Source organism: Gymnoscopelus microlampas (assembly GCF_963454915.1).
Source record: "Gymnoscopelus microlampas genome assembly, chromosome: 16".
Classification (NCBI taxonomy): Eukaryota; Metazoa; Chordata; class Actinopteri; order Myctophiformes; family Myctophidae; genus Gymnoscopelus; species Gymnoscopelus microlampas.
In genome coordinates, this window is record NC_139953.1 from 37,627,218 (window position 1) to 37,647,987 (window position 20,770).

General features: G+C 42.1%; 1 protein-coding gene across 1 annotated transcript; it reads left to right on the top strand.

The window, feature by feature from the left end:
• Positions 1 to 9,868: 9,868 nt before the first annotated feature.
• On the top strand, positions 9,869 to 15,632 carry LOC311062977 (scavenger receptor cysteine-rich type 1 protein M130-like). The gene is made up of 9 exons (XM_084082197.1): positions 9,869 to 9,991; positions 10,670 to 10,975; positions 11,060 to 11,359; positions 11,718 to 11,933; positions 12,280 to 12,402; positions 13,191 to 13,541; positions 13,740 to 13,822; positions 13,951 to 15,018; positions 15,049 to 15,632. The coding sequence occupies exons 2-8, from the start codon at positions 10,858 to 10,860 to the stop codon at positions 14,086 to 14,088; spliced, it is 1,329 nt and encodes a 442-aa protein (XP_083938323.1). The 5' UTR covers positions 9,869 to 9,991; positions 10,670 to 10,857; the 3' UTR covers positions 14,089 to 15,018; positions 15,049 to 15,632.
• Positions 15,633 to 20,770: the final 5,138 nt, after the last annotated feature.

Below are 20,770 nucleotides of genomic sequence, written 5' to 3' on the forward strand. Positions count from 1 at the left end.
ATTATGCACAATTAAAAGGTAATAAATAATTGTATTGCATAAACAGAGCTTTGTCACATTGCAGCTTATGAGACCGTGAAAATGTGCATTTGCTCTTAGGAATAATCACATCTACGTACATGTAGGCAAGGGTACCTTGTATAGATAGAGCTTTTTCAGTAAATAGCACTTTTTTACGTTTAGCAGTCACTTGGTACAAACATTTTAAGATCTCTCTCTCTCTTAAAATTGTATACCCTTTTAATTGATTGTTGATAAAGACAATTAATTGACACAAGGGACTAATAAGGGATTCAGGGAGTCTGAATGACTGTCATCCTCCTGCTTGGTTTCACCAAATTCAAAGCCACGTCCTACATATTGATTGCACTGTGAGGGGTTCAGACAGCACCACACTGTGCACCCGGCTGCCTGATTTATGATGTGCCTGTCACTCAACATAAATGAGAGGAAAGTATATAGCATATTCTTCAGGTAGGAATAGATTATCTTTGTGTTGCTGGGCCAGGTATCGCCAGCAGGCCAGACCACTCCCACATGTTACCTACCACTTTGGTGTTGACTGTAGAAAGATCCCCCAATAGTCCCATTCTTTAAGTCAATGGTTCTCAACCTGTGGGTCAGGATCCCCAGGGGGGTCCCATGATTGTCTTTTTGGGGGGTGTCCCCAGATGACAGTGAAGTGACAATTTAAGGACTTTTTAAGGCCCTTTTAATACCTCAAAAAGAAAGGAAAAGACCATTACTGGCCAAATTGTCAAATGATATAAGACTATAACATCATTGTGAAAATAGCCCAACTGTTAAAAAAAACATCAACTAGACGGCTAACAAGACGGCTAGCATGGTAGCTGACAGCTGAGCTAGCATAGTAGTAGACAGCTATAATGGTAGCAGACAGCTAGCTGGTTGGCAGTGTGCCAGGGGTTGGTGAGTCTGCAGCATGTGGTTGTGGGCTGGCTCGTACGCACTCAGTCACTGGCATTCAGAATCAAATCATTCTGTCCTATAGGGACACTGATATGGAAATGTTTTGAATCAAATTGTCATAGTTGTACATTAGTAACCAATATTTTTTTTCTTCCAATAATTTCAAGTGAATTGAATTATAGGGTCATTAAACTACTCTCATTTGGTCCCTTTGGGTCAATGGATCCCACATTGAAGACCACTGCTTTAGTGGCCATCAACAGATGGGTTGTCATATCAGTTGCTGTTTTACACATGAATTGGTGACCTATCGATTTCGGTGACTCCAGAGGCGACTGCTTTTAGTTTTGACAGATTTAGAAGAATTACCCCCATTGTCTTCATGACAATTGATATCCTGATTACTACGCTGACTGAATGGTATTATAGCCCTCCTGGAACATGTGTGTGTGTGTGTGTGTGTGTGTGTGTGTGTGTGTGTGTGTGTGTGTGTGTGTGTGTGTGTGTGTGTGTGTGTGTGTGTGTGTGTGTGTGTGTGTGTGTGTGTGTGTGTGTGTGTGTGTGTGTGTGTGTACATGTAGTGTTTGTATCGTACAGTATATAAATTCAGATAAACCTAAATGTAATTTTGATGAAAGGTTCACTGTGTCGTGTGTAAGATTTTCCATTTCAGAGCCACAGTGAAGCTACAGGAAGACGTGGTGAATAACAGCTTCATGTCAGCAAGAAAACTGTGACGTTGCAGAGAAACCACACTGATGTGCTTAATGCTCAGGCACTGATGGAGAGCAGAGATAACATGTTACCAAAAAACAAACAAAAAAACAAACATGTGACAAATGAGCGTCTCGTTGCTGTCGGGCGGAAACCTAGTATGTCCAATACGTTTACTGTTCAGGCAATTGGAAAAAGAACCTGTGTTCCAGCAGATCCAATGTAGTTATTGTTCAGTCACAAGCTATTTTTAATACTTTTCATTGGTTCAGTATTTATAAAACCCACAGACACACTTAATCACTTTCACACAAAAAAAAAAAAACATAGCCGATATACAAGTTCAGAACGTAATAAGTTGAAATATGGAGATACAAGGTTTCTGCCTGAGAGTAACGATCTACTGATGGAGAGGAGAGATAAGGTGTGAAATATAAGAAGCTGCAGTAGGAGACATTAAGGCTTGTTCATTTAAGACTAAGAGACATTACGACTTGTTCAGTGAAGACTAGGAGACATTAAGACTTGCTCGGGGAAGACTAGGAGACATTAAGACTTGTTCAGTGAAGACTAGGAGACATTAAGACTTGTTCAGTGAAGACTAGGAGACATTAAGACTTGCTCGGGGAAGACTAGGAGACATTAAGACTTGTTCAGTGAAGACTAGGAGACATTAAGACTTGTTCAGTGAAGACTAGGAGACATTAAGACTTGTTCAGTGAAGACTAGGAGACATTAAGACTTGTTCAGTGAAGACTAGGAGACATTAAGACTTGTTCAGTGAAGTCTAAAGTGTGGATCACAGCAGCACAGCGCTGCAGACGTCCAGGCAGAAATGGATCCAATATTGATACTGATGTTCGGCTTGGTCTTGAGCTCAGGTACAGTAGAACTCTGTTTAAATTACACTTGTGCTAATGAGATGCTTGGACATGCTTTGTCTTGACGGTGGACATGGCAACACAGAGTTCATCCTTCACTCTGTTTAGCTGTGATGTGTGTTTGTTTTTGATAAATGTCATTTGAAGAAAGGGTAAAGGCCTTTGCAGACAGGGTGCGATTGGTCAATCAGATTTTACCGCATGCGAAAAGACGCACAAATCGAACTGGGTTCGATTGAAAAAAAAAAAAGGAGCCGGTGTGCATAGAGAACAATGTGTTCTTTAAAAAATATATATTGTCAGTTTTTTCCGTGCGAAAAATCACACCCTGTCTGCAAAGGCCTTCAGTCAGGTGTTATGCGTGGGGGCAAGGAAAATGTGCACCTCTTCTCACAGCTTGAGAAGCCGCAATTCAGCTTCTTTATTTAAAAAAAAACATTACAATACACAAAATTCCACTGGGGATAACATAATGCACATATGACTGAGAGGAACATATGCACCTGCTCCCACAGCTCAAGTAACCTGGCCACGTAGGCCTCTTTACATTACAAAAATAAACCAAATTAAAACAGGTTTATCAATGCAATGTGGATGTTTGGTGTGGAAATACTTCTTCATTTTCATTTTCTTCAAGTTTTCGTACGTCAGAATCTCAGAGCACAGTACTCATTAGTGCTGATTCAGTTCATAACTTGGCAGATGAATTCATATTGTAAAAACTGCTGCTGGTATTAGCAGAGTTTTCTATACGGCTGTTTTCCCGTCTTGAGTTTCTCACTTGTGGTCGAGGTTGGCGAATCGACGAAACTTGTGGGGTGACAGGCGTGTGTGCTGTTCCCCATCTTTGACTGGCTTTTTAAGATGCGTCTGTTCCATGTTGTAGCGACAAACAATGTTAAACAATGTAAACTATGTAAACAATGTTTCCTTAATGAACTTTTCACTGTTTCTTTTTTTACTTTGGCCCACAAGTTAAATTACGTTAAGTTTATGGGGCAAAAGAAAGAGGAGTATTGCAGGCTGTGTGGAGCCAGAGTGATCTGTCTGTCTGTGAGCCCACATACACACGCGCGTGCACACACACACACACACACACACACACACACACACACACACACACACACACACACACACACACACACACACACACACACTACTAGAATAGATTCATTACAGCTCAGAATGAGTGCACAATATGGCATACTACTGTATTCACTATTTATTACAATACAACAATGTGTTAATGTCACAGCATGTCCCCCCCCCCCCCCCCCACACACACACACACACACAAACTTGAATTATTCTATGTTATGTTACAAATCAAACTCAGCCCAAAATATGCTGTACAATTATGTGTTGGTGTCACAGCATGTCTCATCAGTAGATATGAAATCACCCACCACCCCATCCCAACCCCACCCTTTCTGGGTGATGTCATATCTACTGATGAGTCCAGAGGGAAGCACGCACATCCCAAAAAAAGCTCCAGTAAAAGAACGATTAAATAAGTTAAACAACGTTTCAACCACTGTGGGTCTTCATCTAATGAAGACCCACAGTGGTCGAAAAGTTGTTTAATTTGTTTAATAAAATATCTACTGATGACACATGCTGTGACACTAACACATAATTGTACAACATATTTTGGTCTGAGTTTGAGTTGTAAGGTAGAATCAATTTTGTGAGGTTCTGCTCATGAGACATGCAGTCATTAACACATTGTTGTGTTGTATACTAAACCATATTGTGTACTCTGTAATGCACTTATTCTATTATTGTCCATTTTTGGCATTATTTGAAATCTTGGAGCGGGGCAGCATTTTCATTGATTTCTGCCATTTGTGGTCAAAGTGTTATTTTTTAATTTTTTCCCCTCTCATTACACAGTAGGTTCTGACATTTTTAATGTATGAAACATGTGGGTTGAGCAGAATTTATCATGTGTAATGTTTAATTTTGTTGGGTGCCAATCACTCAAGTTGAAGCAGTTTTTTTTCCTTCTTTTTTTTTGTTGCTAGATTTGATGGTTTAAATTCACATTTGAGTATACAAATGCTGCACCAATACCTGTCTCATATGTTAGTTACACGTATAAATGACAGTTTGAGAGAGATTGTGTGTTGTAAAAATGAGTATTAATACATTTATAAGCAAAACAATCACCATAAGATTTTCTTTTTTCTTTGTTTAGTAATTCACATTTATATACATTTACTGTATGGCTTGTGACAAAAAACTGCAGGATATTTTGCGGAGAACATTTAATCTAAAGTCCACAAGGGTGTAATCTATCTCTCTCTTATGGAGATAACAAAAACGATGGAGCTTGCACAAAAACTAATGTCACAAATTTTACACCTTTATAAACCTGTGTGTGATGTGACAATAAAGTTGATTCTGATTCCGATCTATGCGTGGGAACAAAAAGTCACTTTTTCATGGTTCACCACATGGCCTATTTAGCCTACTGTAAAGGATATACAATTGGTTAAGTTTAGGTAAGTCATTTTAGTTTAGATTAGGTATTAGGCTAAAGGCACGTACTGTAGGTACTGTATTTGTTTTTGATAAATGTTATTGAAGTAAAGGTCAGTCAGTTATGTGAGGAGGAGACATACATACGACTGAGAGGAACATATGCACCTGTTCCCACAGCTCAATTAAACTGGACACGTTGGCCCCGCAGTTCTGCCTCTTTACATAAAACAACAACAAAAACAGGTTTATCAATGTGACGTGGATGTTTGGTGAGGAAATACTTCATTTTCATTTGCTTTAAGCTGTCGTATGTCAGAATCTGAAAGCACAGAAAGGTGCTGAGCCAGTTCATAACATGACTTGTGGGGAGTCAGGTGTGTGTACTGGTACTATTAGATGGTTCTTGCTGTTCCCCATCTTTGACAGAATTTTTCTCCTCAGCTCTCCAGGCTAATCCAACACATGACATAACAGGTGTTTCAATATCAAAGAAAATATAAAATATTATAGATTAAAGTCCACCATTTTCTTTTAACGTAACTAAGGGCGGTTTCACACTATGGTGCCGGGTGCGCACCCTGGACCACTTGGCTGATGTTGTGGTAGTGTGAATGTTGCGTATCGTTCCCCGAAACGGATCACCGTAACGTACCCGAAACCACCTGGGGAGGTAGTCTCGGATCCGGATCATGCACAGTCGGGAACGGAACGCGGCAGTGTGAATCCATCCGTACCAAGAGAAGGAAGTGGATTGCTAATCATATATCATTTATATAATTGTATAATGACGCATTATTTTGGCTGGTTTATACCTTCTCATAGTTCTACTTGAATGTTGACAAGAAATAATAATCCCGCTAGTGTTTGAGTAGCGCGAGCCGTGAAAAATAATAAACAAAAAACACGTGTGGCGAACGTATATATAAGGATAAATACACCAAGGATTAGTCCGTGACGTTACTGCTAAAATACCAAGGATGCGTCGGTGACGCCAATATCATATTAACATCAGACGACGTTACATTTCGAGGTTTCAAAGACCAGTGCACACACTGCTTTGGTTGTGTATTGTTGATCTGTTGTTATTATAACGTCAGGAACACAGTCAAACTTTATTGTTCACTCTAGACTGTGAATGACATTGTCTCGCCCAAAGTCCCATAGTCAACAGCGCCCCCATGAGGCACATATTTACCATTACTGTTGAAATTAAATGGTCTCGAGTGCGCAAGAATCTTGGCCAGTGTGAATGCTGGCCAGCTGGGAGAAGCCATTCGTACTCGGGAACGGTCTGATTCAAACGGACCCAGTCTGAAGCCGCCCTAATATTCATTGTTTTACTGCTTACTCATCTGCTCAGTTAAAATACAAATTAAACTTTAGATTTGCATAGTTACTTTATAATGAAAATGTGAATGTTTCACTGGTTACTCTCTTGTCTCTGTACAGAGTCTGATGATGTCAGGTTGGTGGGAGGAACTAGTCAGTGTACTGGTAGACTGGAGATGAAAGACCAGGGAGAGTGGAGACCAGTGGATGGTGAATCTGAGTGGAATCATAACTCATCAGCTGTAGTGTGTACACAGCTGGACTGTGGCTCTGCTGTTTCAATGAAAAGGACTCCAGGTTTTAAAGACCAATATGTATGGTGGATTCATTCCCCCTGTGTTGGATCTGAGTCTTCACTGAGGGAGTGTGGAACCGATGGGTCTTATACTTCCCCCTCCAGACTGGAAGTGATCTGTTCAGGTAACAAATAATGACAATATTTACCTTATTTGAATATCTGTCTGTCTGTCTGTCTGTGGTGGAAGAAGTAGCCTACTCAGGTCTTTCAGTATTCAGTAAAAGTAGCAATACCACAATATACTGTCGTATCTAGTTGTAGTTATGAAACAGTATGCAAGTAAAAATAGTGGAACTGTGAAATGTAATCTACAAAAAGCTAAAGTCAGAATAATCATGTGTTGACTCAGACCAACACTGGCGTCTGCTAATCAAGCAGGGACACTCTGCATGCAGCTGTGAAGTACAGTCATTTACATGTCTTTGTCTTATCCTTCTGCTCACACCTTGAGCGGAGGAAGCAGAGACAGAACCATTTGCCAAATGTTCGAAGGACATGAAGGGGTGTCTTGTCACCCTCAGGGTGACCCCCACCCCAAGAACTGTATTCAAATGTGATCCTACAGTATAAGTTGACTGATATGTGACTCATGGCTACGAGTAGTACCACCAGGCCGTTAGGCTGTGCTGCAGGCCAGGGCTTCTGCCCTGGCTCTCTGCTGTTGATGATTGCTGAATAAACCGAATCAATGATAGAAACCTGGGAACCTGATGTCTATTCTCCTCCACTTCTTATTACAACAAACCAGCCTGCTAACCCGCATTTTGGGCCTCATTTGACACGTCAATACAAAATAATGTTTTACCACTGGTAAAAGGCCTGTATTCAACACTTGACTTGCATAAAAGTACCAAAGTATTGGCATCAAAATATATGTATTTTACTGAAGCAATGTTACTCAAATTTGCCAACAAATGTCAAACTTTAAAACAACATACAGTACACCATGCGTTTCATCGCTCACGATGCGTCACTTGTAGATCGGCAGCTTGTAGATCAGCATTGTTTGAATATCCGAAGTATAACATAGGGTTTAAGTGATTAATATGAATACATTTTTTTATATTAATAATCCAAATCTATAATCTAACTGGCAACTAAAGATGTCAAATGATTGTAGCGGAGACAAAACTACAATATTTGTCTCTGTAATGTAGTGGACTATCTATCTATCTTGGTCTGCCACGGGGTCTCCTGTCTGAACCAACGCACCACCAGATGGTGATCAGTTGACAGTTCAGCCCCTCTCTTCACCCGAATGTCCAGAACATACGGCCTCAGATCAGCTGATACGATTACAAAATTGATCATTGATCTTTGGCCTAAGGTACTCTGGGTCCAAGTACACTTATGAGCATCCTTATGTTTGAACATAGTGTTTGTTATGGTCAGTCCATAACTAGCACAGAAGTCCAATAACAAGCCACCACTCAGGTTCAGATCAGGGAGACCGTTCCTCCCAATCACGTCAGTCCAAGTATCTCGGGCATTGCCCACATGTGCGTTGAAGTTCCCCAGGACCCCCAAGACTATGGAAACCCCCACCGGCGCCCCATGCAGGGTATCCAAGAAGGCCAAACACTCTGAACTCTTGGTTGGTGCGTACGCACAAACAACAGTCAAAGTTTTCCCCCCTCCAACCCTAAGGCAGAGGGAGGTGACCCTCTTGTCCACCGGGGTGAACCCCAACGTAGTGGCACTCAACCGGGGCAACTCCAGAATAGAACAAGGTCGACCCCTTTTCCAGGAGTTTAGTTTCCCGTCTAAATGATAGCAATCTACCTCCCGCACCAGCTCAGGCTCCTTCCCCATCAGCGTAGTTACATTCCACGATCCCAAAGTCAGCCTCTGCTGCCCCGGATTGGTTCGTCTGGAACCTACGCTATCAATGCCACCCATCTGGCAGTACACCCGACCCCACTGGTTCTGGCCGCGGGTGGTGGGCCCACGTGAAGATCTGCCCATGTCACTTCTTCAGGCTGTAACCGGCTGAGCTCCGTGGTTAGCCCGGCCACCTGGCGCTGGCTGTCTAGCCTTTCCTCCGGGCCTGGTCGCATCTCTTCTTCTTCAATAGTCCATGAAGTGTTTGGTGAACCATTCTTTTTCTGGGCCCTCCGCCAAGACCACTTTGCCATTGGAGACCCTACCAGCACTAGGTTCCAGACAACACAGCTCCCAGGTTCAATGGGGCACACAAACTCTTCCACCACAATAAGGTGATGGTTCCTTGGAGAAGTCTATTTGTCTTTCTGTCTGTCTGTTTGTCTGTCTATCTATCTGTCTTTCCGTCCGTCCGTCCTTCCGCCCGTCCGTCCGTCATGATGATGATGATGATGATCATCATCATCATCATCTGGTTGTCTGTTTTCATTTGTTCTGTTATTTATGTTGTATATTTAATACTAATATTTAATACTCTGTGTTCAGAGTTCAATAATCTATAATGGATTGATACATTACCTGTACCGGTTAATCTCTCTCTCTCTCTCTCTCTCTCTCTCTCTCTCTCTCTCTCTCTCTCTCTCTCTCTCTTTCTCTGTCTCCCTCCCCTCTCTTTCTCGCTCGTCTCTCGCTATCTCTCTACCCCCCCCCCCCCCCCCTCTCTCTCTCTCTCTCTCTCTCTCTCTCTCTCTCTCTCTCTCTCTCTCTCTCTCTCTCTCTTCAGAGTCAGTGAGGTTGGTGAATGGGACTAGTCCATGTTCAGGCAGAGTGGAGGTGAAGTCTAATCAGTCGTGGGTCTCAGTGTGTGAAGGTGACTTTGGCCAGCAGGATGCAGAGGTGGTCTGTAGGGAGCTTGACTGTGGGCCTCCTTCAGTCCTCCAGGGGGCGCTCTATGGAGAAGTGAAGGCTCCAATGTGGAACAAAGAATTCCAGTGTGAAGGCAACGAGTCTGTTCTCCTGGACTGTGGAACCTCAGACTCAACCAGAAACACCTGCTCACCTGACAAGACTGTTGGACTCATCTGCTCAGGTAAAATACAAACTACATTTTTAGATGATTATTATATAGTTAAAATATTAATGTTTCACTGGTTATTGTCTTGTCTCTCAACAGAGTCTGACGTTATCAGACTGGTGGGAGGAGCCAGTCAGTGTACTGGTAGACTGGAGATGAAACACCAGGGAGAGTGGAGACCAGTGGTTCGTTTTACTGAGTGGAGCCAGAACTCATCAGCTGTAGTGTGTAGACAGCTGGACTGTGGCTCTGCTGTTTCAATCAAAATTAGTTTGGATTTTACACGTCAATATGTATGGGTGATTACATCTCCCTGTGTTGGATCTGAGTCTTCACTTAGGGAGTGTGGAACAAATGCGTCTTTTCATTCCACTGACAGACTGGAGGTGATCTGTTCAGGTAACAAACAATTACTTCAACAATGACAATAATCTTTACCTTAAATTACTAACAACATGAACATTAGCATAACTATTTTGTGGGGCGAATAATTTGCAGAATTAGCCGATCTACAAGCTCACAATGTGTACTAGAGCTTGCATATCGGCTATTTTCAGCAAAAAGGTTTGTGTAGAGGGATAGAAGTAAGGGGTCCAATTATAGACCTCCGTGGGACACTTGTCTAGTATATGAGGGTTTAAGTGCCTCTGTCTCTCCTCCCCCCTCTCTCTTGATCTTTCTCCCTCCCCGCTTTCTCTCTCTATCTCTCAATCCCTCCCTCCCTCTATCTGTGTCACCCCCCCCCTCTCTCTCTCCCTCCGTTTATCTCCCTCCCCTCTGTGTGTGTGTGTGTGTGTGTGTGTGTGTGTGTGTGTGTGTGTGTGTGTGTGTGTGTGTGTGTGTGTGTGTATATGCGTGTGTATTTGCGTGTGTGTGTGTGTGTGTGTGTGTGTGTGTGTGTGTGTGTGTGTGTGTCTCCTTTCTCTCTCTCCCCCCCCTCTCTCTCTCTCTCTCTCTCTCTCTCTGTATCTCTCTCTGTATTTTTCTCTCTCTGTTTCCCTGTATCTATATCTCTCTTCCTCTCTCTCTTTTTCTGTCCCCCCCCCCCCCCCCCCCCCTCTCTCTCTCTCTCTTCAGAGTCTGTGAGGTTGGTGAATGGGACTAGTTCATGTTCAGGCAGAGTGGAGGTGAAGTCTAATCAGTCGTGGGTCTCAGTGTGTGAAGGTGACTTTGACCAGCAGGATGCAGAGGTGGTCTGTAGGGAGATTGACTGTGGGCCTCCTTCAGTCCTCCAGGGGGCGCTCTATGGAGAAGTGAAGGCTCCAATGTGGACCAAAGAGTTCCAGTGTGAAGGCAACGAGTCTGTTCTCCTGGACTGTGGAACCTCAGACTCAACCAGAAACACCTGCTCACCTGACAAGACTGTTGGACTCACCTGCTCAGGTAAAATACAAACTACATTTTTAGATGGTTATTTTATAGTTAAAATATGAATGTTTCACTGGTTATTGTCTTGTCTCTCAACAGAGTCTGACGACGTCAGATTGGTGGGAGGAGCCAGTCAGTGTACTGGTAGACTGGAGATGAAACACCAGGGAGAGTGGAGACCAGTGGTTGGTTGGTCTGAATGGAACCAGAACTCATCAGCTGTAGTGTGTAGACAGCTGGACTGTGGCTCTGCTGTTTCAATCAAAATGAGTTTGGGGTTTAAAGATAAACCTGTATGGGAGATTACATCTTCCTGTGTTGGATCTGAGTCTTCACTTAGGGAGTGTGGAACAAATGCATTTGTTGCTTCCACTAACAGACTGGAGGTGATCTGTTCAGGTAACAAATGACTTCACAATGACAATAATCTTTACTTTAATTTACTAACCACATGAACATCAGCATCACTATTTTGTGGGGCAAATAATTTGCAGAATTAGCCGATCTACAAGCTCACAATGTGTCACAGAGCTTGCATATCGGCTATTTTCTGCAAAAAGGTTTGGTAAAGATGGAAAGAAGTGAGGGGTCCAATTATAGGCCTCTGTGGGACACTTGTCAAGTGTAAAAGGTTTAAGTGCCTCTCTCTCTCTCTCTCTCTCTCTCTCTCTCTCTCTCTCTCTCTCTCTCTCTCTCTCTCTCTCTCTCTCTCTCTCTCTCTCTCTCTCTCTTTCTCTATCTATCTTTATCTCTTCAGAGTCTGTGAGGTTGGTGAATGGGACTAGTTCATGTTCAGGCAGAGTGGAGGTGAAGTCTAATCAGTCGTGGGTCTCAGTGTGTGAAGGTGACTTTGACCAGCAGGATGCAGAGGTGGTCTGTAGGGAGCTTGACTGTGGGTCTCCTTCAGTCATCCAGGGGGCGCTCTATGGAGAAGTGAAGGCTCCAATGTGGACCAAAGAGTTCCAGTGTGAAGGCAACGAGTCTGTTCTCCTGGACTGTGGAACCTCAGACTCAACCAGAAACACCTGCTCACCTGACAAGACTGTTGGACTCACCTGCTCAGGTAAAATACAAACTACATTTTTAGATGATTATTTTATAGTGAAAATATTAATGTTTCACTGGTTATTGTTTCTCAACAGAGTCTAACGATGTCAGATTGGTGGGAGGAGCCAGTCACTGTAGTGGTAGACTGGAGATGAAACACCAGGGAGAGTGGAGACCAGTGTTTGTTTTTCTTGAGTGGAACCAGAACTCATCAGCTGTAGTGTGTAGACAGCTGGACTGTGGATCTGCTGTTTCAATCAAATTTAGTTCAGGGTTTAAAGATCAACCTGTATGGCGGATTACATCTCCCTGTGTTGGATCTGAGTCTTCACTTAGGGAGTGTGGAACAAATGCGTCTTTTACTTCAGACTGGAGACTGGAGGTGGTCTGTTCAGGTAACAAACAATTACTTCAACAATGACAATAATCTTTACCTTAATTTACTAACCACATGAACATTAGCATCACTATTTTGTGGGGCGAACAATTTGCAGAATTAGCCGATCTACAAGCTCACAATGTGTCACAGAGCTTGCATATCGGCTATTTTCGGCAAAAAGGTTTGATGTAGAGGGAGTGTGGAACAAATGCGTCTTTTACTTCCACTGACAGACTGGAGGTGATCTGTTCAGGTAACAAACAATGACTTCGACAATAATCTTTACATTAATTTACTAACCACATGATTTTGGGGAGCGAACAATTTGCAGAATTAGCCGATCCACAAGCTTACAATGTGTCACAGAGCTTGCAGATCGGCTATTTTTGGCAAAGAGATTTGGTGTAGGGAAAGAAGTGAGGGGTCCAATTATAGGCCTCTGGGACACCTCAGTATCACCTCCTATATATCTGACAAAAGCTGAGACCCCCAGCCCACACTCACACACTTGTGTTTTTCACACATGTTAAGGGCCGTTCACACAAACTACAACTATATCTTTCACCATTGTTCTTTTTTTTAATAGTTGGTGTGAACTCTGCCATCCACTTGGCTTAGAACAATTTTTAGTTTATAGTTGTAGTTATAGTCATAGTGCTCAGTGCGAATGGTCCTTCAACCACTTAAGCTCTATACGTTGTTGTTAGAGAAATAATGAAAATACCCACTGTAACATATCTGATAAATGTGGTCTGTCTTTTTACATATCCGCTGATTCAGACAATCAACTCTGCCTTGTTACAGATCTGCTGTTCAAGCCAATCATCACCCTCTTCCCCTCCATAAACGGGGTTTCTGAGGGCCAGCAGCAGGGGCAGCAAGTGTTGGAGGGTTCTGACTTCTCGATCAGCTGCTCCATCCAGCCACAGTACCAAGGAGGCTCCTTCCACCTCACCTTCACTGGATCCAACACGACACACACCAACACCCAGCCAGCTGTCAATCACTCAGCCAACTTCCTGTTTCCTGCAGCAAACCACACCCACCAAGGAAATTACTGCTGTGTTTATCACGTCAATGTTATTATAAATCACACCGATGTTTATTCTCATAACTTCTCCTCTGAGAGCAAGCTCCTATCTCTCACAGTCACAGGTAACCTGAATGAAATAGACTTTTCTAGTCACATCGTGAATCTCAATCAAAGAAGCACACTCAGAAATTACATGAATTTAGAAAGATAATTTCATCAACTATATGATGTATATCAAATTACAAAATAAACATTGTTTTATTAGAGCTGTTCCTTACATGATGTGTGGTGATGTTCTAACGCCCGTATTTCTCTCACAGCTTCTCATCTGACAACAGCTAACATCTTCAAAGTTACAGCCATAATGCTGTTGCTGCTGGTGATAATCAGTGTCCTCTGGAAGGTAATTTTTCAATCTTTATTCATTACAATACTGCAAAGTAAATGAAGTAGTTACACTGTTTGTACTGACTGTAAGAGAACCTGATCTGTTCCAGTAAGATAAAGTTGGATGCTGCTGTGTTTTTCCAGGCCACCAGAAGGCAGAGGGCAGGAGCGGAGAACGTTGAGTTGGTTTATTATAGTGTCAGACAGGAGAATGTTGAGATAGTTTACCAAAACGTTACTGGTTCCGCTGCTGAAGCTCAAGCTAGAATACCACCTGTATGAAGAGATAGATCTCCAAAGTGTTTCTGAAGCTGGACCCAGTGAAGAGACAGAATACCACCAGTACACAGAGATAGATCTCTAAGCAGGTTCTGAAGCTGGACCCAGTGAAGATGCAGGAGTCCAGGACACAGAAGAAGGATTTCACTGGAGCTCAGATCACATTCATCACATCACCTCAGTCTTACCAAAATTACCCAGGTGACATCACTCATGTAAACTGACTTGATACAGGAGACATTCAGCCACGTTGGTGCCACAACTCCAGTTAGGGTTCAATAAATAGATCTAGTTTATCTTGCTGAGTAATACGTATTCCAACTGAGCTTATCCAAGACCTGGAAGAGAGTTTAGCCAAGACCCACTTTTAAACCTGCGCTACCTTTCTATGAGTGGCTTTCTGTCAGAAAGGGGGCGGGCCAGGTTCAAATGACATCCAAAACCATGGTGTTACAGCAACTTTGACCTTTGGGCCCCTGGGCCTAGTGGACCCGACAGGCCCGTTCAGGGATCCAGCTCTGCTGATGAGACTGTTGCTCTCTGGCCCCTGGTGAGACACGGTGAAGCTACAGGAAGACGTGGTGAATAACAGCTTCATGTCAGCAAGAAAATTGTGACGTTGCAGAGAAACCACACTGATGGAGAGGAGAGATAAGGTGTAAAAATAACACGTACCTAATGATCATCTACTGATGGAAAGGAGAGATAAGGTGCCAAAATAAAAAAAAACAGATCTACCTATTACTAAGACACTGATGGAGAGGAGAGATAATGTGTCATTAAAACAAGTACTTTAGTACAAGCAGACTGGACATTACATGTAATGGAGTGTAGTAATTAAAACAGGTCATGTAAACTTCCATGTTTATATATTAACGTGCGGGCCACAGTGAGTGAAGGTGCCGGACCGCTTGTTGCCCATGTATTGGTTAGGTGTAAAGGGGTTAGGTGTAAAGGGGTTAGGTATAAAGGGGTTATGTGTAAAGGTATAAAAGGGTTATGTATAAAGTGGTCAGGTGTAGGAGGGCTCAGGGCAGTGGCAGGTGGTGGGTCCCGTCCTGCTCTGTGCCAGGGGTTAGACAGTAGGGTAGTGAGCTAGCAGCTAGCATGGTAGCAGACAGCTAGCTGGTTGGCAGTGTGCCAGGGGTTGGTGAGTTTGCAGCATGTGGTTGTGGGCAGGCTCGTACGCTCTCCTACAGAGGGAGAAATTGATGAGAAAACATGCAGTCCAGGCGTTTTCAAACTTTTTCATGTCACAGACCCCAAAATGGACTTTCATTAGGCCATGGAACCCCGTATTAATGATTCTGTCCTATAGGGACACTGATGTGAAAATATGTGTTGGTTTGGATTAAATTGGAACAAAGAAACCAGAGCACATCAGCCCTGTTTTGGCCCAACTGCATTGGCTACCAGTGAAATATCATATTGATTAAAACATTTAACTTTTTTTGTTTTTAAAGCCCTTAATGGTCTAGTAGCTCCACAATACATTTCTGATGCGCTAACTCCTCTTCCTGCCCCCATGTTACTGTAGGTCATCCACTAAACAACTCCTTTCAGTTCCACAAATACGTCATAAAACTGAAGGTGATCTAAAGCAGTGGTTTTCAACCTTTTTCATGCCAAGGACCCCTAAAGTGATATACATTTGGCCGCGGACCACCATCTGAAAATGTTTTGAGCCAGGGACCCCCAGAAGCAAAGATATCAGTACATTTTCGCTTAAAAAAAATACAAATGTTCAAAGATATACACACCTTTTCAAGGTTTTTCAAAAATAGCAGATCTACAAGCTCATAGCGCGGCACTCTGTGCCACGCTATGAGCTTGTATATCTGCTATTTTTGAATATGATTGTTTTTGAATATTTGAAAAATTATTGTGACGCTATTTTAACTAATTTTGCTTGGGACCCCCTGGTCAAGGACCACTGGTGGTCCCCGGACCACTGGTTGAAAACCTCTGATCTAAAGGACTTTCTCTGTTGCTGCTCCTAAACTCTAGATTACCTCCAATCATACTTTTTTTGTGTGGTTGTCATGGTTACTAACCATGTGTCATGTGTGTCAGAATGATTGGAGGGCGGAGTGTGTCATCAGTGGAGATCTGGCCCACCTGGATTGTCCTCTATAAAAGGGGTGGCTGGACTTCATTCTTGTTCTCTCTCTCACCGTGAAGCTCACTGGGAGCACTCCAGCCTTTTGGATTTTGCTTGTTAAAGAACAAGATCACTGTGGTAGAGGTGTGGGTTGTGTAGTTACCTTGTCATGATGTAACTCCAAAGGTGAACAAGAAATCTAAAATAATTGCTGTATAATAATTGAATAGAAATACAAAATATGCTCCTCATTGACATTGTATGGTGAAACGGCTCTCAGTCACTCTTTTAGCACGTAAACTAACACAAACAAAGCTGATTCAGTCAATATAGAACATCACCAAACCTAGTACTGTTTTTTTTTTTTTAAGAAAAATGTCAACTTCCTGTTGATTTTACTATTTGAAGATCCAGATCCGCGGATCCAGTCCGAGTTCTTTTTAATAAAAATAGCAAAATCAACAGGATATTAGCATCTTTATTTAAAAAACAAATGGTACTGGGTTTGGTGATGTTCTAGTCTGAATCAACTTTATTTGCGTTCGTTTGTGCTAAAAGAGTGACTTTAAGAGCTGTTTCAGCCTCCAATGTAATTCAATGAGGAGCACATTTTTTTATTATCAATGGAGCAATTATTTTAGATTTCTTGCCCACCTTTGGAGATGCATCATGGCAAGGTAACTACACAACCCAAACCTCTACCAAAGTGGTCTTGCCCTTTAAGCACTGTTAACCACCCCAGTATCCGTATTGTGGGTATAGCTTTAGCAGAAAATAGCCGATCGACAAGCTCACTGCGACACGTTGTGAGCTTGTCGATGGGTTATTTTCAGTCAAAACTTTCCTCATAATGACACAAAACAGAAAATACACTAGTATTGAGCCCTGAGGCTCACCGGTTACCCATATGGGGTTAAGTTAGTTTTAATAAAATAATTTAAACGTTCTTTGTTTGTGTGAGTTTCCTCATTTTGTTACAAACTCAGCCGTTTGCAACACTCTTGGTTGGTGGTTGCAATAAATACATTACATTTAAGTGGTTAAATGTATGTAATTTGTTATCCCTGAGTCACTAGAATACCTCAAAACGACGTATGGAGCTCGGCCTATAATTGATCATTGTTTTGATTGATAATGCTGCATGCCATGAGTGCGAAGTGGTATTTTCTTAAACTTAATTCAGTTAATCATAGAGGGTCTGTGGTCATAATACAGCACTGTTTGAGGAACTATAGTTGAAAACTTAAGACATATTTCTTAATGTCCAGTCCAAAGTGAGAACAATGTAGCCTACTTGATTTAACACCAAAACTGCTATAGTTTTGATCATCTGAAACTAAGGAATTTATAAATGACAAAAAGGATATGAATTTTTTATGACATTACGAAACATCTCTCTGTTTCCTTTCAATGAAAGTGTAAATCTGGGTTCAGACTCAGCCAGAGTAAACGTTTTCTAACAGATGGTTTTAAACAACCTAAATCTCAGTCGTGTCATAATGAACCCTTTCCCTGATCATCAGAGGGTTTATCTAGTAGATCCAGTCATTCTGTCAGGGGTAGAGGTGTTTGCTGTGGATTTTCATCTTTTGACCTGTCACCTTTCGTTTTAACTTTAAATATAACCTCAAAATCCTAATTAATGTGAAAGGCCTGGTGGTGCAAGAGTAAAGTATAGGCTTCACAAGCGGATGGTCGTGGGTTTGAATCTTGGTCAGGGAAGATCTCAATTTTCGGTCTTTTTAAGGCGAGAACCATGGATGAAGCCCGCCTCCCTCCTCACGCCCTCTTTTAGCTCCGGCAGGAGAGGGAGGAGCATGGAGGGAGCCCTCCTCCAGGGGGAGGAGCTTAATAAATTTACATATTAATTAAAGATTTTTATTTTAGTATTTTTTGTGATTTTATGGCCACTGTTTTTTTTCACATGAATTTGTTTGAGACATTTTTTTATTGTTTTTTTTTATCACCAGTTTGTATTGACCACAGCTCCATTGTTGTTTTGTTGTATTACCCTTTTAGTTTTTATTTAGTAGTTATTTTGAGTGAGCTTTGAACCTCGAACCTTTAGTTTGTGAACCTTTGATTTATCTTTTAAGCCACGCTGGCATGGAAGGTACAATTGGGAACGTCATCCTTAACCCTTCCTTTTAGAATTTAGATGGCCAGTGAAAATGTTCTTCAGGAGCCTTGAGCCCCAAAACTTCTACTTTCAGACCCTGTGTTTAACTCTTGAGCCACGCTGCCATGGATAGTACAATTGGGAACGTCATCCTTAACCCGCCTTTTAGAATTTAGATGGCCAGTTAAAATGTTCTTCAGGAGCCTTGAATTCCAAACCTTCTGCTTTCAGACCCTGTGTTTATCTCTTGAGCCACGCTGGCTTGGAAGTTACAATTGGAAACGTCATTCTTCACCCGCCTTTTAGAATTTAGATGGCCAGTGAAAATGTTCTTCAGGAGCTTTGAACCCCAAACCTTCTGCTTTCAGACCCTGTGTTTATCTCTTGAGCCACGCTGGCATGGAAGTTACAATTGGAAACGTCATCCTTCACCCGCCTTTTAGAATTTAGATGGCCAGTGAAAATGTTCTTCAGGTGCTTTGAACCCCAAACATTCTGCTTTCAGACCCTGTGTTTATCTCTTGAGCCACACAGATATGGATAATATAGAAGAGAACGTAATACTTAAACCACCTTTTAGAAGTTAGATGGACAGTGAAAATGTGCTCCAGGAGTTTCAAACCTTAAACCTTCGGTTTATAAACCCCAGAGTTATCTCTTGGGCCATGGTCCGTTGCGCTGTCGGAGGTGGTGGCAGACAGCTAGCTGGTTGGCAGTGTGCCAGGCGTTGGTGAGTCTGCAGCATGTGGTTGTGGGCAGGCTCGTACGCTCTCCTACAGAGGGAGAAATTGATGAGAAAACATGCAGTCCAGGCGTTTTCAAACTTTTTCATGTCACAGACCCCAAAATGGACTTTCATTAGGCCATGGAACCCCGTATTAATGATTCTGTCCTATAGGGACACTGATGTGAAAATATGTGTTGGTTTGGATTAAATTGGAACAAAGAAACCGGAGCACATCAGCCCTGTTTTGGCCCAACTGCATTGGCTACCAGTGAAATATCATATTGATTAAAACATTTAACTTTTTTCGTTTTTAAAGCCCTTAATGGTCTAGCTCCACAATACATTTATGATGGGCTAACTCCTCTTCCTGCCCCCATGTTACTGTAGGTCATCCACTAAACAACTCCTTTCAGTTCCACAAACACGTCATAAAACTGAAGGTGATCTAAAGCAGTGGTTTTCAACCTTTTTCATGCCAAGGACCCCTAAAGTGATATACATTTGGCCGCGGACCACCATCTGAAAATGTTTTGAGCCAGGGACCCCCAGAAGCAAAGATATCAGTACATTTTCGCTTAAAAAAAATACAAATGTTCAAAGATATACACACCTTTTCAAGGTTTTTCAAAAATAACAGATCTACAAGCTCATAGCGCGGCACTCTGTGCCACGCTATGAGCTTGTATATCTGCTATTTTTGAATATGATTGTTTTTGAATATTTGAAAAATGATTTTGACGCTATTTTAACTAATTTTGCTTGGGACCCCCTGGTCAAGGACCACTGGTGGTCCCCGGACCACTGGTTGAAAACCTCTGATCTAAAGGACTTTCTCTGTTGCTGCTCCTAAACTCTAGATTACCTCCATTCATACTTTTTTGTGTGGTTGTCATGGTTACTAACCATGTGTCATGTGTGTCAGAATGATTGGAGGGCGGAGTGTGTCATCAGTGGAGATCTGGCCCACCTGGATTGTCCTCTATAAAATAGGTGGCTGGACTTCATTCTTGTTCTCTCTCTCACCGTGAAGCTCACTGGGAGCACTCCAGCCTTTTGGATTTTGCTTGTTAAAGAACAAGATCACTGTGGTAGAGGTGTGGGTTGTGTAGTTACCTTGTCATGATGTAACTCCAAAGGTGAACAAGAAATCTAAAATAATTGCTGTATAATAATTGAATAGAAATACAAAATATGCTCCTCATTGACATTGTACGGTGAAACGGCTCTCAGTCACTCTTTTAGCACGTAAACTAACACAAACAAAGCTGATTCAGTCAATATAGAACATCACCAAACCCAGTACTGTTTGTTTTTTTTTTAAGAAAAATGTCAACTTACTGTTGATTTTACTATTTGAAAATCCAGATCCGCGGATCCAGTCCGAGTTCTTTTTAATAAAAATAGCAAAATCAACAGGATATTAGTATCTTTATTTAAAAAACAAATGGTACTGGGTTTGGTGATGTTCTAGTCTGAATCAACTTTATTTGCGTTCGTTTGTGCTAAAAGAGTGACTTTAAGAGCTGTTTCAGCCTCCAATGTAATTCAATGAGGAGCACATTTTTTTATTATCAATGGAGCAATTATTTTAGATTTCTTGCCCACCTTTGGAGATGCATCATGGCAAGGTAACTACACAACCCAAACCTCTACCAAAGTGGTCTTGCCCTTTAAGCACTGTTAACCACCCCAGTATCCGTATTGTGGGTATAGCTTTAGCAGAAAATAGCCGATCGAC